General features: G+C 44.1%; 1 protein-coding gene across 1 annotated transcript; it reads right to left on the bottom strand.

The window, feature by feature from the left end:
* Positions 1-10,606: 10,606 nt before the first annotated feature.
* Acod1 (aconitate decarboxylase 1) lies at positions 10,607-18,998 on the bottom strand. The gene is made up of 6 exons (XM_057786655.1): positions 18,848-18,998; positions 17,076-17,185; positions 16,749-16,910; positions 16,011-16,100; positions 14,292-14,497; positions 10,607-11,963 (listed from the first exon to the last, which is right to left on the bottom strand). Exons 1-6 carry the CDS (start codon positions 18,996-18,998, stop codon positions 10,970-10,972), a joined length of 1,713 nt encoding a protein of 570 aa, XP_057642638.1. The 3' UTR covers positions 10,607-10,969.
* Positions 18,999-24,424: the final 5,426 nt, after the last annotated feature.

Raw genomic sequence — 24,424 nt, forward strand, 5'->3', positions numbered from 1 at the left:
TGGTCAGTGAATGGCCTCTAGCAACTGGACAATTTAATACTTATTTTTAATAGTCTTTCCCTCTGAGGTGAGTAAGCCACTCTGTTCATGTATCTGTTCATGAACATGTGGCAAAAGCACATGGCTGTGTGCATAGATGTTCATTTTTCCTTTTTCAGTCCATCTTAAAGCCTGCGCCAGAGCAATTATTTCTGCTTTCTGGACAGATGCACCGCTGGGCAAGGCTTGTGCCCAAATGACCTCCTTCTGGCCTGTGATCACTGCCAGCTTTGCAGACCTGGTTCCCTCCTGAATGAAGCTGCTGCCGTCACTATGGAGATCTGTATTTCTGGTAAGAGGAACGTCTGTCTGGTCAGGTCACTTACCCCAGATGACATACAGCATCACCAGGCAGCCATGGATGGGTTTCTGAGGGTTGCTATTGAGCACCAGGGTGGCAGGATTAATAGCTAAGGATTTATCAAAAGTCAGTCTGTCCTTATCTAAAAGAAGGGCTTGGTTCTGGGCCAGACAGGCTTTAGACATCCACCTGTTGGTGGCATCTTTCAGCAGGGCTTCCATGGCCTGTGGAGCTGTTACAGTTAGCATCTGTGAGCTTTTCAGCTTCTTTTACAAGAATCACAGTGGCTGTGATGACTCTTAAACAAGGGGACTTTCCAGATGCTCAGGATCCAGTCTCTTCTCAAAGAGACTGTAAGCTATCAACCTTTCCTAGGGACCCAGGGTCTGAGTCAGGACCCCCTTGGCAATGCTCTTTCTTTAATGGACATACCGATGAAAGGGCTTGGAGATATCAAGGAGAGTTAATACAGGGGGCGTACCAGGGCCTCTTTTAAGTTCTTAAAGGCCTGTTCATGTTCCTCAGTCCATTCCAAAGGGGCATTGACCCTGGCCATAGCAGAGTACAGCATTTGGGATTTCAGCAAACACGGGTGTCCAAAGATGGTAACATCCACCAGTTCCGAGAAATTCCCTAACTCGTTTCTTGGTGGTTGAGCTTGGGATCTGCAATATGGCTGCTATGCGGGCCTGGGACAACAGTCTTTTCCCTTCTCTCAGTTTGTATCCCAAGTCAGTAACCTGGAGTGAGCGAATTTGGACTTTCATTTCACAAACTCTATAGCTTAACTGGGCTAGAGTTTCCTAAAGGCCTCTGGTGGCTCACAGACAGTCCTCCTCATCCTTAGCAGCCAATAACAAATCATCTTCATATTGAAGTAAGGTTGTCTCAGGGTACTCACTATGGAAGAGATTTAAATCCTGATTGAGTGCTTTACTGAAGATGGTGGGAGAACTTCCGGACCCTTGAGGCAGTTTGGTCCAGGCTAGTTGTCCTGATATCCCCAGTTTAGGGTCAGTTGCAAAGATGGCCTGACTTAATTTTGACAGAGGGAGGGATGGAGAAGAATTTATCTTTGAAGTCCAACACAGTGTAAAGTTTATGCTTTAGTAGTAATAAGCTTTGAAAGGTATAGGGATTTGGAACAGTTGGATAAATGGATTCGACCCTCTTGTTCGCTTCCCTCAAGTCTTGAACTGGTCTATAGTCTCAAGTTCCAGGCTTTTGGACGGGCAACAAGGGGTTATTCCAGGCTGACTGGCAATGAGTAAGTATACCTGTTTCAAGGAGGTGCCTGGTGTGAATCTTAATTCCTTCTCTCTCCCGATGCTCCCTTACCCCCCAGTAAAATTCTCCATGTGAGTGTGGTCTACATGGAGTGTCTGTCTGTCTCTCACCCGCCATGGGGCTTCTTGGATCCAACCTGCCAAGGTTCCTCTCACCATATCATAACAATCTTGCAGATACATTGTTACCTATTGAATAGGCCCACCCTACATGGTCAACTTTAATCAAGATGGTGGTAAAATCACATGATATTTACCTCCAATCCTAGCATAGATGGCTGCCAGTCATGTGACTGCCTAAAGATGGTGGCAACCCATGTGTTGCTTATGCCCCAAGATGGAAGAATGCCATGATTCCTTTCAAATTACTCATGCATAGATTTTAGCTATCAACTCCCAATGTTCCTAGTTTTAAGTTAACTTATCACATAGATTTTTATAGATTTTTAACCATATCCAATAAACTTACAAATCTTGAGGTAAAGAATGTTTACATAAATCAAGTCTTGAGAGTGTCTCCAGACAGAAGACCCACCCATTTTGTCCTCCGCCTCCATCTTGTGTCTTGAGTAAGCTATTTCCTGTAAAACATTCCAGTCCACAGAAACAGGTAGGGGCAAAAGTAACAGGGTAGCCATCTGGAAAGTACAGGTAACCACAGAATGTCCTGCCCTGAAGGTCAGCCGATAAGAAAACTTGACAAGCAACAAGTGAGGTTTGAAAATAAAATTTCTGAAAAGTCCCTAGACACGAGCCAATCAGTATTGAACCTGTCACCCCACCACACCCTGCTGATGTAACTTTCCTGGCTTTTGCCTTTAAATAATGCCCTCTAGAAGGGCAGAATACCTTCTCTTGCCACTGATGCACTGACGAGGTCCCTGCCAGCTTGTAATTTGCACATAATTAAACCTTGCTTTTGCATTTTGGTGAGTCAGTCACCCTGGTGGTCTTTTGGGGTCCCTGCCTACTGGGCACAAGGGATGATAACTTCAAACATGAGTCACCCTAAACCTCCTTCCTTAGCTGATTTTGTTAGTTATATTGTCATAGCAACATAGTAATCAATACACCCTCTGCTTGAACTCTTACAAAGTTACCTGATGTTACCCAACCCACTTTTGGGATTTCTATTTTCTTTTACCCAAATTACCTTACAAAAGCTAATCTGTGTGCCATGCCATCAAATCTATTTCAGATGGGATGCTGCCCTGGTTATGATTCAGTAATGAAAGCCAACTAGATTTTAAGTCAAATTTGTAGATATATTTTCAGACAAAATTTGCTGGTATAATCTATTAAATTTAACTTAAAGTTGAGTTTCAATGCACATACTGGTTCTGAAAGTCCACCACAGGGCCTTCCTGAACTTAAGAGATTTACCACTAAGCAGCACCCCATCTTAACTACCCATATCAAAGAAAATGACGAGCACAAACCATTCACTGAGCAAAAGTCTGTTAGTGACAAGGTTTTGACAAAGATGATATTTGCTATACAGTAGTACCCTGAGACAAACCCGGGGAACACTGGCTGGGAGACATGAGCACATTCTGAGTGTGACATCATCAGGCAGAGATGGAGACAGACCTTATGACCAAAGCTCAGAACCAGACTAGATGCATTTCCTTAACTCAGAATTTTTATCCTGCTTTTACTAACAATGTTCATTGACACAAGCTCTTCCGTCTGCTTGCTACAGTTGTCATGTGAGCTTCTCTTCTAATCTGGACCTCTGACACAGTGTTCAGCCCTGTAAGTATCCTGCTAGGCCAAAGGCCAGAGGCAGTCTTCCAGGTGTGCCGCATTCCTCTCCTGATTCTGAGCAGGTCAAGTTAGACTTCTGCTTGGATGTAGATTACTAAACACTGGAAACATAAAATCACTACGAATATGTACTGGAAGACACGGGGCTAATGATTTAATGATCCGGTAATAGAAGCAGGTGTTCCTGGAGATTTCAGATCTTATTCTTTAATAATAAAAGATCAAATTTCTTTCAGATATTTTGTGTATAGAAGAAACACAGCTTGTTTTAGACAAACAAAACAAAATGCAATGTAAATCCATTTGTTACTATTTCTTTCCTGTCGTCATATGAGAAAATGAGGCTATGTATAAGGAACTCTGGAATTTCTGCACTGCGGGACACAGCGTACAAATATGGAGCTCAGCTGCTATCCTGGTCAAAACGACTTTCTCGCAACCCTTAGTGACAGTCCGGGCTATATCAAGATGGAAGGTTACAAGACTCCTAAGGCATTCTTTGCCCTCCTGTTCTGGTGCGGATGAAACGGGGCCACCTACTCAGTATTCTTTGTTAAAAATACTTCAAGTTCCAGCTTTGGAACTTGAGCAGTTCAAAATTTTATTGTAGAAAATGATCGTATATCAATATTGACATCTTTTTGGAAATAAGTTTTGTGGAAGTTACCATCTACTAGTCCTACAAAGAAGAGAATCCATTTATTTCCTTTGCTGTCCCTTTTAATGATTATCCTCCCCAACCCATGCCGTTATTAAAAACTAGTTTATGGTTCTCTGGCGCCCTCTATCATCAGAAGGGAAAATGGCAGGTTCTATTGTTTCTGCAGGGCTTACCTGACACTTCTTGAGCCAAACTGCAGGCATCAGAGAGCTTTGCTGTCTGTAGATAGGCAGGGGCTCTGCCCTGCAGGCACAGCTGCAGAGGCAGCTGTCAGAAGTGGGTTGGGATGTTGCTCTGCTGCAACCCAGCTCCTACCTGGTGGCTTCTGGGGCTTGTGAGCGAGCATGACAGCGAGGAGCCAGGAGCTAGGATGGTGCTGATGATGCAGCTAGGGAGGCTGGATTGTGACATGGCCGTTGGATTCTGAAGGTGGACCTGCTGCAATTCCCCTACATCTTTTAGCTTTGTCTTCGTTGGCTGTAGCCAGCACTTGGCCCACTGCCCACTCCTTGTGATAACTGAGCTTTTTTATTGCCAGTCTCAGAAGTGTGAGAGTGTAATCAAAATATTCCATCACAACATTACATCAGACAGAGGACTGGTTTTCAAAAATATATAAATAACTTAAGAAACTAGATATTAACAAACCAAATAATCCAATTAAAAATGTGGTACAAATTGTTGTGCCCAGTCTGTGGGAGACCCCAAAAGAATGCAAAAAGCACGGTTTATTATCACACATGAGTACAAACCGGCAGGGACCTCGTCAGTGCAACAGCGAGAGAAGGTACCCCACCCTTCTAGAGGGCATTATTTAAAGGCAACACCCAGGAAAGTTACACTAGCAGGATTTGGGGTGATTGGTTCAATCATGATTGGCTTGTGCCTAGGAACTTTTCACAAATTTTTGTTTTCAAACCTTATCCTCATCTGCTGCTTCTCATTGGTTGACCTTCAGGTGGGGACATTCTACAGTTATTTGCACTTTCCAGGTGGCTACCCTGTTACTTTTGCCCCTAGCCATTTCTGAGGACTGGAATGTTTTACAGGAAATAGCTTACACAAGACACAAGATGGAGGTGGAGGACAAAGTGGAGGAACTTGGTTCTTCACAATCTAAACAGAGAATTCTTTTTTTAATATAAATTTATTTATTTATTTATTAAAGATTTCTGCCTCCTCCCCGCCACCGCCTCCCATTTCCCTCCCCCTCCCCCAATCAAGACCCCCTCCCTCATCAGCCCTATGAGCAATCAGGGTTCCCTGCCCTGTGGGAAGTCCAAGGACCACCCACCTCCATCCGGGTCTAGTAAGGTGAGCATCCAAACTGCCTAGGCTCCCACAAAGCCAGTACGTGCAGTAGGATCAAATATTCTTAATGCAACTTAATATGCCATGTTTTGTGATATCTACGGGAGGTCTGCCTTTTTCTGAATAGGGCAGAAAGGAGGTGGGGGGATGGGCTGGAAGGAGAGGAGGGAGGGGAAACTGTGGCCAGGATGTAAAATAAATAAATAAATAAATAAATAAATGCATTAAACTAATAAATGTATAAAAAAAACCCAAATGCCTGTGTGAGTCTGTTTTTAATTGCTCTGTATATAATGCATACTTCTACTGGGACACATTCACTTAACTGTGTATTAAGCCTTTAGAGGTACTGCTATAGCAGCTGAACTGTCCTTTAAAATAGTAACTTAAAAATGCTTCTCGACATCTCTACTCCATTTTCTGCCTGAGTTTTCCCAGGCGGTCATTACTGATTAGCGACCAAGTTGGCCACAGATGTCAGCTCTCTTTCTCTAAAGCCTAGGAAAGGAAATGTCTCTCAAGGAGTATCAGAGTTAGTGAGACTGGTGTCTACACAGCTGTTCAGGACACAGCCATTAATATCCCGGTGGCTGGAGAAGCATCCTGCAGCTCTGAGCCCCAAGGTAAGGTCTAGAGGAAGTAGGAAGTACGAACTTATTTGTTGTTGATTAAAATGCAGTCATTGCTTCAAAATTTGCTAAGGGATCTGGGAGACCTGAACATGTTAACATGTTCAGTTCTTTTCTGTGTGCTGAATTATTGATCTGGAATATTTCTTTGCATACATATATGTGTCCATGTATATCAAGGCCCAAAGTTGATATCAGCAATCATCTTCAGTGGCTCTTCCATCTTATTTACTAAGATAGATATAATACTGAGTTGGAAGAGTCATCCCAGCCTGCCAAGTGCTTGGACTCCAACTCCCAGCCTGCCAAGCGCTGACCCCTCCCACTGGGTATTTAGGCTTGGGCCCCAACAAAGGAACATGTGGTTTTGGGTTTTGGGTTTGTGCTCCCTCTGTCTTCCTTCTGCCATGCTCCCAGCTACCCTGGACCGCCATCTATAAAACACAGGCATTTTGGTTTAATCTGGTCTGATTGGAATTCCTTGCACCAGCAGAGAGGCTCTCTTAGGAGAGTCTCTCAATCAAACCCAGCCCTTGCCCATATGACTATATTGCTAGCCGCCTTGCTACAGGACCCCGTTTCCCCATTCTGGGGCAGGGATTACATACAGGTAGGCTGCCATGCTCACTCACTTGACATTTACGTAAGTTTATGGGCATCTGAAATCTGGTCTTCATGCTTGCAGTAAGTTCTTAACTGCCAAGTCATCTTCCAAGCTAGAGAATCATTGTACTGTGTACAGAATAAATAAATAAATATTAAAAAAATAAAATTAAAAAGAGAGAGAGAGAGAGAGAGAGAGAGAGAGAGAGAGAGAGAGAGAGAGAGAGAGAGAAAGGTATGGGAGGAAAGTGCCAAGAGAGCCCGTGGGGACACATGGACACATCTGGTAGTCTTTAACTTCACTGTGCTTGCTGCTGTCGTTATGTTATACCTGGTGAGTTAGCCTAAAGCTGTGAGGTGAAATATTTCTTTTAATCGATGCTCACTAATCTTGAAACCATCTTATGGAAAGTGCTGCATGCCCAGCCCAGCTCTGTTTGTTGCTTAGACTTTGCTGCACTTGAACCAATTGGGACCCTTTCAAAATGTATAACACCTGGGCCACACCTGAGACCAGTCACGTCAAACTCTCAGATGGAAGCCAACATTAATGCTTTCCAATGCCCCCAGGGGATCCCCTAGTGCTCCAGTCTGTAGACCCCTGGTTTCTCCTGGTTTCCAAAGCCAGCTTCAGAGGATGCATGCTGCCACCCACAGACTCTACTACATGTACATGGTGACAAGTGGTGGTGAGATGAAGGCCACACTTTGAAGCCTTGAGGCTTTGGAAACCACACAGAGAGTTTGCATTTTCCCTTTTAGCACAAGAATCACTTCTTGATCAGTGATGTCATTTCCTCAAATAAAAGAGTTATGTGTTTCAGATTTTTTTTCACTTATTTATTCACTTACTCTCTTTGCTTGAGGCAGGATCTGATCATGAAGCACTGGATGGCCCAGGATTTACTATGTAGATCAAGCTGGCCTTGAACTCACAGAGATCCATCTGTCACTGCCTCTCAAGTGCTGGGGTTAAAGGTGTGCGCTGCTACACCTAGTCTTGTAGTTAAACATTTTCCCCCCGAAATGAGGAATTTTAAAATTAATTTAGAGTCTCGTTCTTACAATGTTAAGACACTCTGAATATATCCCATAATGAGAATAGGAACTCATTATGGGGTAGTTGGTTTTGTAAACTTTAAAATCCTCTGGAAGACAAAACTTTGTGAGGGCATTTCCAGAGGAGATCCCCGAGGTGGGGCAGTCCAAGATGTAAGGGAAAAGCAGAGTGCCCTGCCTACCTTTCCTTTACCTGAGTGAAGGGGTATGTCGGTTGCTGCTATTGCCATCCTCTGCTGGCACCAGACTCAAACTTCCTTGAACTTTGGACGCAGTCTCGATACTGGTGACTCTGCAGAGAACTCCTGGCCTTCAGCACTAGCCTGGAGCTGCGGAGGCAGTGACAGAGGCTTCAGTCTCCTTTGCTGGTCTCTGCATGGGGAAGTGAGACTATATTCCATAACTTAACTATGGTTAAAATACAATGTTAAATCTCACAAAGCTGGAGAGAGGTGGGATGAGGAGAGCCCAGTGAAATTTCTTGTCACAGAGATTTTGAGGATTTCTGTTCGTTGCATTGGGTTGATCTGAGCAAACTTTGCAAAGACCGCTACTCTGCTGGCCAGATGCCTAGATTCCTGATTTTATATATAGGACAGTATATCTTGTAAACCTAAGAATTAATCTTCAAAGATATTTTTATTCTAGCAACATAGTTCTTTGTTTTTACAAGATATGAAGTTATCTTAAATTCTTTTTAAGAATATAGTTTTACTTTGTACCAAACTTGAACTATTTAGCATCTTGTTTCCATGGATAGCTGAGCTTGTGGTTTCAGGATTTGTATTGTTGATTAAAACTTGTAAAGAGCTCAACTGCTTTGGAAATATATTGAATTCTTATTTCTGTCAACTATTAATGTTCTGCTTTCTTTCTTATTTCTTTCTTTCTTTTTTTCTTTCTTTCTTTCTTTTTCTTTCTTTCTTCTCTCCTTCACTCCCTTCCCTCCTTCTCTCCCTCCCTCCCTCCTTCCCTCCCTCCCTCCCTCCCTCCCTCCCTCCCTCCCTCCCTCCCTCCCTCCCTCCCTCCCTGTCTATGTATATGTCATGTGTGCATGTGTACATGTGTAGAGGTCAGGACTTGATGTTGGCCTCTTCTATTGTTCTCCACCTTATTTCTGAGACAGGACTGTTTCACTGAACCTGCAACTCACTGATTTGGTTAAACTGGCTGGCCTGTGAGCTCCCATGATCCTCCACTCTGTCTCTGCAGGACTGGGATTACAGGTGCAGGCCAGCATGCCTGGCTTTCTCTGCGGACGCTGAAGTTATGAACAAAAAACACCCTCAGGCTCTACTGCGAGGACTTTATCCAAAGATTTACCAACTACCCTCTATTCTCTCATCTTGCAATGACTGAAGACAGGATGAACAAAACATTTTCTAGAAACACAAGCAGTTGTGGGTGGATTTCTGTGGGCGGGAAAGGACGCCGCACGTGCTGCATACACTTGCAACATGCCCTGGAAGGCTGTTGACTGTTTCCCTACTCTGAGTCCCTCTAGCCTTGCTTTTTTCTGGATCCTGCCTGAGTTGAAATGGAAGCCACATTCCCAAGGTTTCCCAGGTTGTATCACAGCCCAGGGATTACTGTTTTTAATTGTGTTAGGGAAGGCTCTCCTAGTTTGAACCCTGAACACAGCTCAGTCCTTGGAAACTGACAAACCTAACTGGACAGGAAAACAGGAAGTGGAGCCTGACCAGAATGGGCACAACGGCGGTTCCTTGTCCAGTCATACTAAATTGCTAGCTCATGAGGACAGGTTAGACCGGTTTCGTTGATTGTCCTTTTACCTGTATTAGGGACATCCCGTGGCATGTACTAGGTCCTCACCATCGTGTGTTAATTAAGTGACAGGCTTGCATTTATCCATCTTCCTTGAAGATTCCAGGTTTCAAGCACAAGCTACCATAGGCCTTATAAAGACACCAGCAAGGAAGGGCATAAAGAACTGACCCGCAAGTGGAAGATGCTCCAAACCACTTAACTAGGTTAGCAGAAGCCAAGCACACGTGACCAACTACCATAGGACTCTGTCTGTATGAGATGTGCTGAAAAGACAAAACCATATTTTAAAACCTCATATTGGGCTAAATATGGGAGGTGGGCATGGGGCTTTATGTCAAATATATGTGAAGGAATTTTTTTTTAGTGGTAATGGTAGTATTCCAAAACTCAGTTTTGGCAGTGATAGCAGAAATTTACTAAATACCCTTGAACTGTGTACTTCAAGTGGGTGATTAATAAAACATCAATAAAAGTGCCAAGCATTTTTTTTTTTAAAATGAAGCCATGTTCTAACAGTTTTGTTTTTGAGTAGCTGGAACATTTATTGTTACCTTTTTATTTGAATTGTAGATAAAACTCAAAATTCTATCATTTGATATGGTGATTTCCAAACATCCTGTTTTCTTTGTATTTATTTCCCCTTCTTTTTCCCCCTCCCTTGGAGTCTCATTTTTCCAATTATGTTTTTCTCCTCCTATGAACTGGGGAGTGATGTATTCTGCTGAAGTTCTCAGCTACCCAACACATTTCCACATAGATGCTTGTAAGTCAACATCTGAAGCTAAGAGCCCCATTCTTTCTTTGAAAACACCGGGAATTCAGAGCACACTCACCATGATTGCTAATGTGGCATCTCTATGTTGTATAGTTAATAATATTTTCATTACTCACACACCAACATCTTTCCCCTTTTCATTTTTATTGTATCTCTGACTTTTTCCTGTCAAATTTTCTCAAAATAATGTTCGGAGCTAACAGAGTGAAACTGGGGGTCCTAAGCCAGACTACTTCCCTGCCCCATATCAGACTGTCTTATCTTTAGTAGCAGGTCTGAAGCAGAGTAATTCTTGGCTACAAACTCAGTACTGCGCGTGGAAAGAAAAAGAGGCAATATTAGACCTGCTGATCACTCAAACCAGCCATTGCAGAGAGCATTTGGCAGTACCTATCCTCTCTGGGCAGGAGGTGACCCAGACCAGAGCTTGCTCCACCTGCAGCCAGCAGCATGCAGGTTCAATTCCCTCCACACCTGTGAAGTTCCCAGAGTTAACAGATAATTACTCAGGAGAGATAATAAGCACATCGCAGGGGACTCAGACTTTACCTTTGTGAATACACATATGATCTTGTGTTGTTTGTTTCTTGAATATTATCTGGAAGGTAGTGGAAATGGTCTCTCAAGATTATAGGACAAGACTCCTTCCAAATACACATATCTCTGTTCATATCTCTACTCTGCTCTGTTCATTGCTGGGCGAATGGAGCAGCAGAGCAAACAACTGAATCTCCTCTGGTGCAAAGCTGTTTAGACATTGGTAAACCTAGACATTGTGTGAGGGAAGGAGAACGTGTGGGATAGTTTTGTGTCCTCCTCTTGGACAGAGGGTCCTTTCAGAAGCGAGGTCAACAGGGAACAGTCGTCCAGGTCCTCGAGGCTTTCTACCACCTTTATAAGGCTCTCCACCGTGTCCTTGGACAGCATCCTGGAGGCGTTGGCTCGGAACTTCTTCTGCAGGTCCTCCTGGCTCAGTGGTTTCCTCCAGTGACCGTAGAAGGTATCGGAGCGCTCCGTGAAGGTGGTTCCGTCCTTCAGGGTAACGCTTATCTCACAGTACAGTGTGTTAAAGCTTGGCAGGTTGTCAGGGGGGTGTTCCAAAACCACTTTTTGGAGCAACTCTCTCACCTGTGGCCTGTTGATTTGCTCACTGCGGAAGGACGGAACAGTGACGCTACCATCGAGCAGCATGGCACAGGCCACGTACTGGAAGGAATGGCGAGCTTCATGCTCCGAGTCTGGGAAGGGCCTGTTTACATACTGGACATCGGGGATCCTGAGCACAATCCTCTCGATGTGGTCAGCAGGCAGCAGGACTCCTTCCGAAATCACCAGGTGTTTTCTCACAGCTGCTGCTGCGTCTGCCACCCAGTGTGTAGCCAGATGTGCTGGGAAGCTCTTGAAGGCCACGTCCTGCTCATCCAGCAGCCAGATGTGAGAATCCAGGCTTGGAAGATCTTTGGGGGAGTAGTTGGCATAGAAGGCCCCAAACCCTGACTCCAGGTCCAAGATGCGCTTGTTTCCTTGGAGACCCAGCATCGCTAGAAATGTGGCTTCCATCCCATGCTTGGCTGCGTTACCGATGTGAAGGGGCTTGGTCTGAGTGGCAGCGTTTGCTATGGGTGCCCCAGCATGAGAAACAGCAATAGCTAGGGCCTCTCGACACTTTGTCAAGCTGAGTCCTAAAAATTTGGATGCAGCAGCGGCACTTCCCAAAGTCCCCACCACAGAGGGAGGATGGAACCTGAAAGGCAAAAGCAAAAAATTCACCTGATGATGGTTGGATAAAGAAAATGTGGTACATATAGAAAATGGAGTGTTACTCAGCTGTAAAGAGAAACAAAATCATGAAATCTGTAGGAAAATGGATGGAAGTAGAGAATATTAAATTGAGTGAGGTAGCCCAGACCCAGAAAGCTAAATATTGATTATTATCTTTCATATGTGGACCCTCTGACCAACAACTCCTAGGGAGGTATCCCTTGCTTGTCACTGAGGTTTTCATTTAATAACACAAAGGGACCCAAAACAATGCAAGCTACTGCTATTGCTCTTTTTTTTTAAAATATTTTATTTATTTATCTATTTATTATATATATAGTGTTCTGTCTGTCTGTCTGTATGCATGCATGCCAGAAGATCTCATTATAGATGGTTGTGAGCCACCATGTGGTTGCTGGGAACTGAACTCAGGGCCTCTGGAAAGGCAGTCAGTGCTCTTAACCTCTGAGCCATCTCTCCAGCCCCCTGCTATTGCTCTTGATTACCAATTGTCACCATATTGTAAGATCCTATTGCTGAAGACATCCCTCAGTTTGGATGCAGAACACAGAGAAACCAACCTCAGGCTGACCAGGAAACTCTCTCTGACAGGTAACGAGTCACAGAAGGTGCTACTTCGGCTGCTTGCGGGGGGCGGGGGGGCGGGCATCCAGACCCAGCGCTGGACATGACGTGCTACAACAGTAAGTGATCTGTGGGCAAGATGCACGCACTGGTGCAATAAAGGGAGTCACCAATTGCTTTCAGATTGGGTTTGTGGTCGCTTCACAGGATAGATTGTACGCCTGGTACTGTAAACCTGCTCAAAGTCCATGACTGGGGAGCTCACAGGTCCTGGAGAAGGGCAGTGGGTTGGAACCTACTGTTGTTTTTGCCAAATGGTCATACTGTTAAATTGCATTCTAGATATCTGTGTTAATGTCTATAAATTTGTGCTGCTCTCAGAGAAGCTTCTCTTTGAAGGGGGCAGAGGTGAATGCGGAGACTCACAACTTGCCAAAGTGCTGATTATAAAGAGCTCTGAGGGCTCAGCTGTTGATGGGTTACCCTTCTATACCAACTTCCCAATGACCAAGGCTCAGGAACTTCGAAGAAGAGGGGTAAAACATAACATAAGAGCTGGCAGATGGGAAGAGAGCTGTACAATGTTGACTTTGAGACAGGGCATGTCTATTGCACACACCAACTCACAGCAGCTGGGGTCACTCTCACAAGACCTACACAAGATCAAGCCAGTCAAAGTTCCACACCAATGGGGAAGGGGGAAAAGGCTCCACCCCTTTGGAAGAAACACTGCAGTTGATGACTGCTGAGGTAGAGAGAGTAGCTGTCCTCTGAGGATGTGGTCCTAGTGGCTGACCACCCACCCATGTGGATATGGGCAGCAGAAATTGGACTTAGAGTTACTAATAAAAAATTAGAAGATGTTTAACCAAGAGTGGGGAGACATAAGGGATAACTGGACAGAGGATATGACCAATATACAATGAATAAATTATAGAAATTTCAGAGAATAAAAATGTAATTAAAAAGGTATTGATGCTGGAGAGATGTGGTCCAGCACTTAACAGCATGTGCTGCTCTTGCAGAGGACCTGACTTTGTTTCCAAGCCCTTATAACTCGTGGCTCACAACTGCCTGTAACTCCCTCTTGAGGGGAGTCCAGTGATCCACAGAATACTCCTGGGTGCACATGGCAGGAATCACCTTATGCTGGTTTATGATTTGTATTTAAATTAATAAGGCTTTCCTGAAGACAAAGCAGTCAGTCACTAGCTCTCACCTCTACCTCAGACCCAAATGGTGACCCTGCCTCCATGAATTCTCAGAGTGAGACTGAGCTGAGACCTGTTTCCTCTCATCTTATATTCCTCTCAGTGCTGGGATTCAAGGTGTGCACCACCACTCTCCAGGCTCTATGGCTAACTAGTGTGGCTGCTGGGATTAAAGGTGTGTGCCATCACTGCCTGGCCTGTATGGGTGCTTTGCCCAGATCTTCAGGCAACTTTATTTATTAAAACACAAACAATATACCACTATATCACCGTGGAGTGACAGACCTCCAAGTTATCTCATGGTCTTAGTAGATAGCTTGCTTTTACAAGCCCAAGGGAAGTTTTCACAATTATTTACAAATCATATCTTTCTGTATAGACATAGTGCATGCTATATGTCTGAAAATGGCCTCTCTTGGAGTGGTAATAACAGTCATAGAGCCAGCCTTTCAGCCAGACAGTCACTGACAGACAGAGGGCAGTGTGGTTCTCCTTGTTGGGCACTGTCTCTATACCTCTTTGGGATGTCCTTGGCTTCCTTGGAGAAGTGCATTAACCGTCCTTGTACTTCAATACCAACATTGAATGCCAGCAGCAGGTCAAGGCCAGAAAATTTTGGAGTCTGAGGCAGGGCTTCTGATAGAGCTGTGAGGACTGGCAGGACTGCCCCGGAAGGGTGGGTGGCTGGGTGCCACGTGTCATCAAAATCCATGGAGTGAACCTATACGAACAGATACAAACAACACCCCCTCAGAAATGCCCTTAAATGCCCTGGCTTTCAGACTGGCTGAGGATTTAATTTAGCAATGACCTTGAGAGGTTTGGGGCTCCATTATCTGAAATTACACCCTACAAATTGACTGTGATTTTTTTAAATTAATTATTTTTTATTGAAAAAATTATACAATATATTTTGATCATGGTTTCCCCTCTCCCAACTCCTCTCAGGTCCTCCCCATTTCCCAACCCACCCAACTCCATTCCTTTTCTCTCTCTCTCTTTAGCAAACAAACAGGCAAATAAACAAACACAAAAACCTAACAAACTAGAATTTAAAAAAGAAAAGTAAAACAAGATATACAATTTGACATTGTTTGCAAAGGAAAAATTAGTTTTTCCCAATGGAATCTCACTGGGAATATTAACCACACTTAAGGGGTAGGCCCCTGCCCAGTAGTAAGTAACTGGCTGTGATTCCTAACCTCACTGTGGGATGACAGAGGAAGACAGGACCATGGACAAGAGCCAATGACTTCCTGGAGGATACCAAGTCCTGCCCTGGAATCCACAGCTCTGGAGAGAGCTACATTCTTCCTCACAAGGATGCTCTGGCCTTCTCCATTCACCCTTTAAACAAGTCACACTAAAAATTTAATATCATTTATTATACATTGTGCCATATATTTTTGTGTCTCTGTCATGAAGTAATTTAAAAGTTTTATCAAAGTTGCAAGAACAGCAAAGAGCTCTTAAACCTACATTAGCTGTTAAGCTGTATTTTCAAATGGTTATTTTATGCCCTAAGGTTTTTCCCTTTTCATTCTAGTTATTTATTTTTTCCATATCTGAAACAGTCAGTAATAACCAGAAGTTCATTTACACATAGATTTTTATGTCTATCTGATGTGGCTGGTGTTTCTTATTGCCAAGCCAGTGGGTCTCATTCTGTTACTCTGAACTGCTGTTCCCACAAAGAGTTAGTATATCTCTTGAATATCAACATGTTTATATCTATATTAGGTCTTGTAGGCTTTCTCTGACACAAAGAAAATAACACGAAAATTATCTGTTAGATGAGAGGTTCTATATTTTCATTGAGAAAATAGAGACACTGTGTGGTCATTGTTTTTTTTCTGAATAAATACTCAAATGACTAAGTGAGGAGAACATTACTGTACAGAAAGATACTGGAGCCCACAGCAGAAGTATCAAGAAGGCATTATGTCTGGATCCTGGATTGCATAGACATCATGCATTTTTGATATATCCATTCAAAGTCCAGAGTTGGAATACCTTATTGGTATTTTTAAATCTAGATCCTTCTACTTTTTCTATTTTATAATTTGTTGGAAAAGTTCCATTTTATTGTGGAAACATGAACATGAGGAGAAAGGGCAGGGCATGCCAGATTGCTGAACCTCAATTATCGCTGAACCTCAAATTATTCTAAATAATTTTCCTGCCTCTGAAGCTGCAATGGTCTAATTATAGAAAAGGCTGGTGAACTTCCTTACAGCGACGCCGTTCACAAAAGCAGCATATGTGGGTGGGAGCCTGAAGTCTGGTCGACCCCAAACGGTGCTGGAGGTATTGGAACTGTAGATCTGGAATGGAAGCAAAGCAGTTAAGGCAACAATACAGAGTTGACGTCTCAAGAGTAATCCTTCATCCTTGAGGCATCCTGGCATCAGGCCGCACCGAACCCTTAAGAGGGCATCCTAGCTTGTAAGGGAGATGAGATGAATGTGCTTAGTCCCAAGTCACAATCTAGAAGCTCCAGTCAGGTGAGGCTGGATCCATTCTTATTTGATCTTGGGGTAAATACTGGGGGTGGGAGATGCGATGGGGGCAAATTAGCTGTCTACAGCAAGTCAGCCCTACTGAGAGTGGCTGCTCTGCCTCCCACGGAAATACCTGCTTTCTGCTCAAAGCACTTGAACAGACTTTTCTCTAGAGAATATTTGCATGAAGAAGCTGTCCATGGCTAAGTGTTTTCTAAGATTTTGGGGTTGAAAAGTACTTTTAGTCATACAAATAAACAGTTATGAGACATGACCAGTCAGCAGTGCTGGAATCGAATTAGTAATGGGTAGGAACGGACTTCAAAAATCATAGGATAAAGCAGAGCAATGCTATACACGTCAAATGCAATCAGACTAAGGGTGGGGTGAGCTGAACACAGGCAGAGACCTCTGGAGCATGCTTGTGCACACGCTTGTTTTCATCTTGAAAGAAAACTTTGGACTGCTTACTTTACTATATTGGGTGACTTTGTGGAACACTTCTGTGCCTGTTCCCAGGAAACCAACACCCAGAGAATCCAGAATCATCCTCTTGCTCCTCCGAATGACACCATCCGTCAGGTGGTCCACCTTCAAGCCGTGAATCAGGCTGGCGAAGCTCTCTGTGACAGACTTCAAAGAAGGTTAGAACAACGCTCTGCTCCACTCTGAATCCACCCACTCCTTTTGTTAAGAGACCTTGAGGTCAAGTTTTGCTCTGGGAGAAGAGGCCTGGTTGACGTGATTGAGTTTGTCTTGTAAAAAGTGGTGTGCACTAAGTACTTATTCGTGACGCACGAGGATGTGGAAATATGCAATAGTTAAGGCCTTTGCCCAGTCACACTGATAACGCAGGCTGCTTAGCCGATGACGATGGCAGAGGATGATGGAGGACAGTGAAGCGAAGCCTAGACAGAGCGGGAGGGTGGAAGGACGTTGTGCTCTGTGGTCACTGTATGTGGAAGGAAGTCTGCCTCTGCTCATAAGCCAGATACAGTCTCCAGGGCATGATGACCTGTTTCGGAAGTGGCAGGTAGAGGACTTTGCAAGTCCTTTCCACGTCAAGCCCTTCACTTGTGCTTCGACACGCCCTCACAGAAGACAGCTCAGAATCTCCAGCTGGAAGGGTTTGTCACCGCACGCCGAGCACGGAGTTCTGGCAATAAACTGTCCAGTACTTTCCCTTTCCTCATCTGAAAAACACACTGTTGCTTAACTTCCTTTTCGTCTCTGACCGTAACATTCCCTGCTTACAAATGGTAGCTGGAGGACTTATCAGATTAAGGAGTCCAAAGTGTTTACGGTCTCTCACACTGGCTCACTGTCAAAGTAGAGTCACCGAAACAGAACTGGCGCCTACATGGAAATCTTCTGCTTTTGCTATTCTATCTACTAATTTCACTTTATTTTATTTTTCCTGAGGCAGGCTCTTTCTATTCAGCTAGCCTGGACTCACTATCTAGCTCAGATTGGTCTTGAACTTTTGACAATCCTCCTGCTTCAGCCCTAACCCCATTCTCAGAATCTTCAGATTTACTGGTCAGATGAAAGCGGTCGTTTTCAAAAGAATGCAGCATTTGTAGCATCTTTAAGGCCTTGACAGAAAGTGAAGGGAACTTGGAGTAGGAGAAAGCAGAAGAGGGATGGCTGGGCGAGCAAAGGATGCTGCAACGGATGTTTCTGCTTAGGGCAGAGGAAAACCATAATCCTGCTTTTCACGCTGGTAAATATTCGGCTAAACCTTTTCCAAACAGAAGAGGGAGGGAAGGAGGGAAAACAACTGACTTAAAACTCTGCTGACTTAATTTCCAAGTATCACTTGAACACGGGATGGCTGAACAGCAGGTGAGGGGCACCAGCAGAGGTGTGGGTTCTACAGCATGCTCATGTCATTTACGACCCTGAGACCAGTGGGCTCCCCTGTCGGTGCTGATGTGCTCAGTGAGCTAAAGAACAACCCACCCTCCCTGACCTTGAAGGGAGAGAGCGTCAGGGGAATGATCACTGCTGCTCAGATCTCTGAATCACACTTCATCTCTATGTCAGATATCTTGCTGGTGTGCTTGACTTTAAAGTGGCGTTTGCACATCTTTTCAGTGAAGTGCTGTGACTAACATATAGATTAGAGCAGAGCATGGGGTCAGTTAATAGCAGTGCCAGGAGCTCTTGTGAACTCATGATGCATTCCTCTCTAAACTGCCAAGCCGGCGAGTGAGGCTTCTGACTCAGCAAGCTTACCCAGAGACCACGGGAATGTGACAGCCGACAGATAATTGGAGAGGCAATGTATTCGGATCACACAGAAGGCACGTATAAAACCAAGAGCTTGAGATTCAGTGAGCTTACCACCACATACTTCCTTGCTAGGAGTAAGCAATGGGATCATGTCTCTCATTCGTAAACACAGACGAGAACTAACATACAGCCCAGACTACTAGGCTGCCCAGACACCGAGGAAAGTCAAAATTTTATTTCTGCAGCAGAGTGGATAGCTCTTTAAAGACCAGCTGATTGAGAGAAGAACAAAACCAGGAAAGCAGTCTAGCCAAGCTACAGCCATGGAACAATACCTTGAGCATCATGTCGTTCTGGAGGCGGGGGCTCTGGCTCAGGAGTGAACTGCAGGAGGAGCTGCCGCTGGCTGTGCACCTGTACCAGCTGGGTGCCTTTATACTCAACCCTTCCTTCTATTTTCTTCTCTTTTGCTTTTGTTATAGCCATGGAATTTCCACCATTTCAACACTTCCCAAATGACCTCACTTGAACTTCTTTTGTAATGATTGTACTGAGCTCACAGGAGGCTGTATAGTAGCCAGGATCTTATGATTGTATATATATGTATATGTATATATATATATATATATATGTGTGTGTGTGTGTGTGTGTGTGTGTGTATAGTTAAAAAGGAATGGACTGTCCATATGTGCTAGAGACCGTATAGCAGAAGAACACACACACTCTTTACTAGGTACTCCACTCCTGGAAGTTTATCATAAGGAAAAAGGCACAAATATGATGAAGGTAGAAATGGCCCCAGAACCCCAAGGGCAAGGAGTCCCTTACGGTGGCCTGCAGATTCACAGCTCACTGTCAGCAGTCAGTCTGGGAATGATGTGAAAAAAAGAAAACATCCTGGATGTGTCTTACTGGACTTCGACCCTGTTGAACTGAAGGGAATTCATGCCTGGTACTGCAAATGTAGTCATCAACCAGTGGGCTAGTGAGGCCACAAATCCAGAAGAGAACCTTCTACTGCTGTATTTTCTAAATGCTGTATCTTCTAGCTATATTCTAAATACTTTTCCTTATACCCACAGATTGTATAGCTGTTACCGCTCATCAAAGATGCTTCCCTTTGAAGCACATGGAGACTGTTACAGAGATCCACAGCTAGTCAAAATGCAAAGAATAACCCAATGTGAGGCGCCCAACCTTAAGTGCAATGAAACCCCTACACCTAAAGCTCAGGGGCAATGGTGAAAGAGGAGGAAGTATTCTAAGAGTCAGAGGACCAGGATGCCTGCTGCTAGATAGTGTTTTCTAGACAAGGTAGGTAAGCTGCATCCGTGAAATATCAACAGTATGTTAGCCAAAATAAGACCTGTGTACGAATGACACCGGTTGACATTCATGCTATGATGGATGGGGAAATTCCATAAGACTCTCCCCAAATGAAGAGCTATAGGCAGTCAATGGCTTCTTATACAAGGAATATTGGTTTTCTCCAGGGATGAGCTCCCTGATATTATCCAATCAGAAGCAGTCAACCCTAAAAACATGAACAGTAAAGCAACCCTAAATGGACTTGTTAGAATTTTTATAAATATATGTGATTTCTTTCTTTCTTTCTTTCTTTCTTTCTTTCTTTCTTTCTTTCTTCCTTCCTTCCTTCCTTCCTTCCTTCCTTCCTTCCTTCCTTCCTTTCTTTCTTTCTTTCTTTCTTTCCATCTATCTATTATCTACCCATCATCTATCAATCTATCTGTCTATCTATCATCTATCTATCTATCTATCTATCTATCTATCTATCTATCTATCTATCTATCTACCTATCTATCATTATCTATCTATCATCTATCTATCTATCTATCTATCTATCTATCTATCTATCTATCTATCTATCTACCTACCTACCTACCTACCTATCTATCTATCTATCTATCTATCTATCTATCTATCTATCTATCTATCATCTTCTATCTAGTGTGTGTGTGTCTTCGTTACCCTTTTATTGCTGTGTAGAGACACCATGACCACAGCATCTCTTGTAAAGGAAAACATTTATTGGCTCTGGCTTACAGTTCAGCGGTTTGGTCCATTATCCTCATAGTGGGAAGCATGGCAGTGTGCAGGCAGATACGATGCTGGAGAGGTAGCTGAGTGTTCTACATCTGCAAATGCAGGCAGCAGGAAGAGACTGTTACACACTGGCCAGGCTTTAGCTTCTGAGACCACAAAGCCACCTTCTAGTGACATACTTCCTCCAGCAAAGCCACCCCAACTCTAACAAGACCTCCCGAATGACCGCCTATGGGGGTCATTTTCATTTCAACCACCACGGTGTGTATCAATAATAAGAAAAGAGGAGGTGGTGAGTTTGTGAAGAATTGTGGCCAGAGTTGAAAGGAGAAATGGAGGAGGGGTGGAAATAATGTGAATATGGAAAGTATAAAAAATTATACTCCCCCACATGTACCAAATAAGCAAATCAATCAGCCCTAACTGTACACAGCCTCACAGGAAGAGCAATGGCAGGAAACGGACCATGAGACTTGACTGGGAACTTTTGCTGGACCCAGGGTTCTTCTCCGAACTCTTAGGTTTGACAGCTCTTTCCCAATTGGCCCTACTATGTGTCTTATTTCTCTTGCACACACATTTGGTCAATCGGGGGGCACCTGGTCAGGGTGGTAGAGGAGAAATCTGGAAAACCAGCCTTCACAGATTGTTCCTTGGAGGCGAGAGAGGAGGAAGGCTTTGGAGCCAGGTGCTCAGGCAGGCTGGATTCTGGCTTCCTGAACTCTCCTGGTTCTGACCTGTGTCCCAGCTCTCAGATGCTCCTCCTCTATGCAGGAACCTGAAGATGGAATCCTGCTCCCAGCTGGCTTCCCACCTGGCTAGAAACTTGGCTCCTAGACATTCTCCAGAGAAGAAGCCTGCCTTTAAGGATTTCAGAAGAGGAGATAAACTGGCCAGGCTGCAGGCTTCCGCCCCAGGCAGGGAACTTGATCAGACCAGTTTCTAGGGCTCTACCTGCAGCTGGAGGTTGGGAGACTCATTCTTCCCTCAGCCCCCAAGGCTCCACATTTTGGCTGCAGAAGGGAATTTATTGACCTCCATGATACACAGCTCCAGACCTGTGGAAATCCTCAGCTCCAGCCTTTTAGACCTGCCAGGGACAGGAGAAGCGCTGCTGCTGTTACCCCATCAGCAACCTCTGTGCAGAATTGCTCTGCTAGGGATGGATGTTGGCTAGCATCCCAAAGCCCCCAGAGCTTTCAGACTGTAATACTTGCCAACGTACTTTTGGCTGTCACCTGAAGCCTGCTGAGAGCTCAGGGCTATAACATTTGTAACTTCCGGCCTAGGCACCTGAAACTTATTGAGAGCATAGAGCTGTCGCACTCACTTCATATCTCATTTGGAATCCTCCTGCCCCCAAGAAACTCAGAGCATCTGCTTTTCTACCTGAGTTTTTAATTTCCCTCTGAATTGTTCCAACATGGCAAAACAGGTTTCCTAGCTTCCCCTTTGCTGTCCATTGACTTTAATTTTCAAGGATAAACAAGTCAAGAATCGGAGGCTGGAGAATTAGCCATCTCAGCTGATGTAGGCTGGGCATTCGACACACATTAAATGGGGGAACCTGTGGGAAGTCAAATGAATCATTGCAATCAACAGGACATTCTGGGGACGCTGAGAGGGGTGGACTTGGCCACGCTCCTGCTGTTGGGGGCATCTGTACTCCGCTGTAGTTCTTTAGCGCAAAAACGAGGACTCTTTAAATCACTGAGTGATTAGCACAGCTGTTAGTCTACAGGGTCACAGGTCAGGCTTGCTGAAGTGAGCCCGTCCATCCCCCTGCGAGTAATGTTGGTGTTGTTTCCTTTCATGGAAATCTGCTGTCCACCATGAAGGGCTGAGGTGAGTTTCTGAAGAAACTGAAGTTTTCGAGCAGGAAGGACACCAGGGTGTTACTAGAAGGTATCCTGACCAAACCTGGCCTACCTGCCAAGGTGTTCAGGACAGAGAGCTGCATTTTGTTTTCTTCTGCCTGTTTTTCTAATGGCACCTGACCAAGGACTTTGCCATGTGGGCCTCTTGATTGCTGGTTGTCACATGCCTTTTTTAGGGACCAGAATTGTCGATTGTCCCACTGAGGGGATGGGTTGGTCTGGACCCCTAACAAGAACTGGCAAATTAAAAACTCCCAAGAGGTTACAACATTTTTCATTGCTCTTCTTCAGTTCTTCACATATCTAAAGTGTTGGCTGATTGTTTTTTTTTTTTTTATAATAGACTTGGGTGGAATTTGTTGACTTGAATTTGGTGACGCTCAGGGTACCTTTTGATATTTTCTGTGGAAATGCATTTGAGATGAGTGTTGTAGTTCCCCTGGGCACTACTGTGCAGCAGTGAGCGATGATGGAGCCTATGGGTGCATTGGAGCTGGACCTCAGTGATGTTTCCTCAGCGTGCCATCAATTGGTCAATAACTTTTTCAGTGATTCTAGAAGGGATTCTATATGAAGGCCCTTTTCCCTATATGAAGGACATCTCTGGTGTCCCCATTGTCTTCTCCAGGAGATTCCCCAACCTTCCCTTCTAACTAAGAGATGGGGTCCCCTTGTGCACAATCTTTTAACTACTTATGAAACTGAACCTTAAGGAAACAGAAATTTGGTTTTTGTCCTGGCTTTGTTTAAATGTTGCACAAAAGTTAAAACTAAAAGGCTGCCTTTTGGGTATTTAGCTACCAAAGTCTGGAGGCCTAGGAAGACAGAAGGACTAAAATGACAGTCAATAAATAGTTGGTTCTTACCCTTCAAGATCAATTAAAAATCAGGGGCCAAAGGGATCCTTTTGAAAGATCCATAAATCAGTCATCCTTTTGATCAGAGAGGCCACAAAGAACCCCAAGACTAGACTCCAACCAGGGTGCATGGTTTCCTGCAAAGAGGAAAGTCAAGGAAGAAGAACGTTCCCTGTGCTCTCAAAGAAAGTCACATAGAAGATCCTAATCCACCCCAGCAGACAGTGTATGCAGGAAAGAAACAATAGCTTCCAGGTCCCTGAATGTAGCTCTATATTAGATTTGTTGTTGTTGTTGGTTTTAGTAGCAAAACAGTTAATTCTTGACTACCTCTATTGTCTTAAACACTTAGCATGAAAGGATAGCTAAAGTACAAAATGAGTGGAAAGGGGATTTGGGTCTCTGATTTATGTGAGCAGTTTTAGTGAAGAGGGCTCTTCTAACTCTGAAACCACAGACTGTGCTCTAAGACCTTGTTATGAAATATTCACTGGGTGATTTCTTTCAGACAACACGGGACAGAGCAGAACTTTGAGCAACAGTTCTAGTTCTTTGACTTCATCAGATGACTGAGGGGCCTCTAATTAAAACTTCTTTTCTGCTTGATTCAGAGGGACAACTGGTCTTAGAGATGTTAAGGAACAGGCTGGAGCCCCAAGCTGGGGCTCTGATGTTTCTATGGATGTCCATGTGTTTCCTGGCGCTTGAGGTGTCTAACTTGGGCCAGGAGGACCTGTCCAGCTGCCTGCAGGGTAAAGAAAGAACTTGGGGACCAAAAGATCAACAGCCTGCCTATGAGAAGTAGCTGTGGCCACTGTTATTTTGAGCCTAGAAAGCACAGAATTGACTTTTATAACAGAGTGATGGCTTTATTTCGTTTGGAGATGTTGAGTATTTTCTTCTTATCTGTCCTTTAAAATTGACATAACTCTTAATAACCCACTTTTATTAAAAAGTCTTAAGGTAAAATTTTAAATATGTCTTTTCCCTCGAACCCCTCCCATCATTCCCCATTCTCTCTCAGATTTATGACCTCCTTTTCTTCAGTTATTACTGTTGCACACACACATATGTGCATAAATGCATCCGCACAGCCTTCTGAGTCTGTTCATTG

This window comes from Chionomys nivalis, chromosome 12 (assembly GCF_950005125.1).
Source record: "Chionomys nivalis chromosome 12, mChiNiv1.1, whole genome shotgun sequence".
NCBI lineage: Eukaryota > Metazoa > Chordata > Mammalia > Rodentia > Cricetidae > Chionomys > Chionomys nivalis.

Coding starts and splice junctions, on each gene's coding strand:
- Acod1 (XM_057786655.1), bottom strand. CDS start 18,998: ATGGCTATAACAAAAGCAAAAGAGAAGAAAATAGAAGGAAGGGTTGAG. Junction 16,911..17,075: donor TTGCATATTTCCACATCCTC/GTGCGTCACGAA, acceptor CCTTCTTTGAAG/TCTGTCACAGAGAGCTTCGC. Junction 11,964..14,291: donor GCCAAGGACATCCCAAAGAG/GTATAGAGACAG, acceptor TTTGCCTTTCAG/GTTCCATCCTCCCTCTGTGG.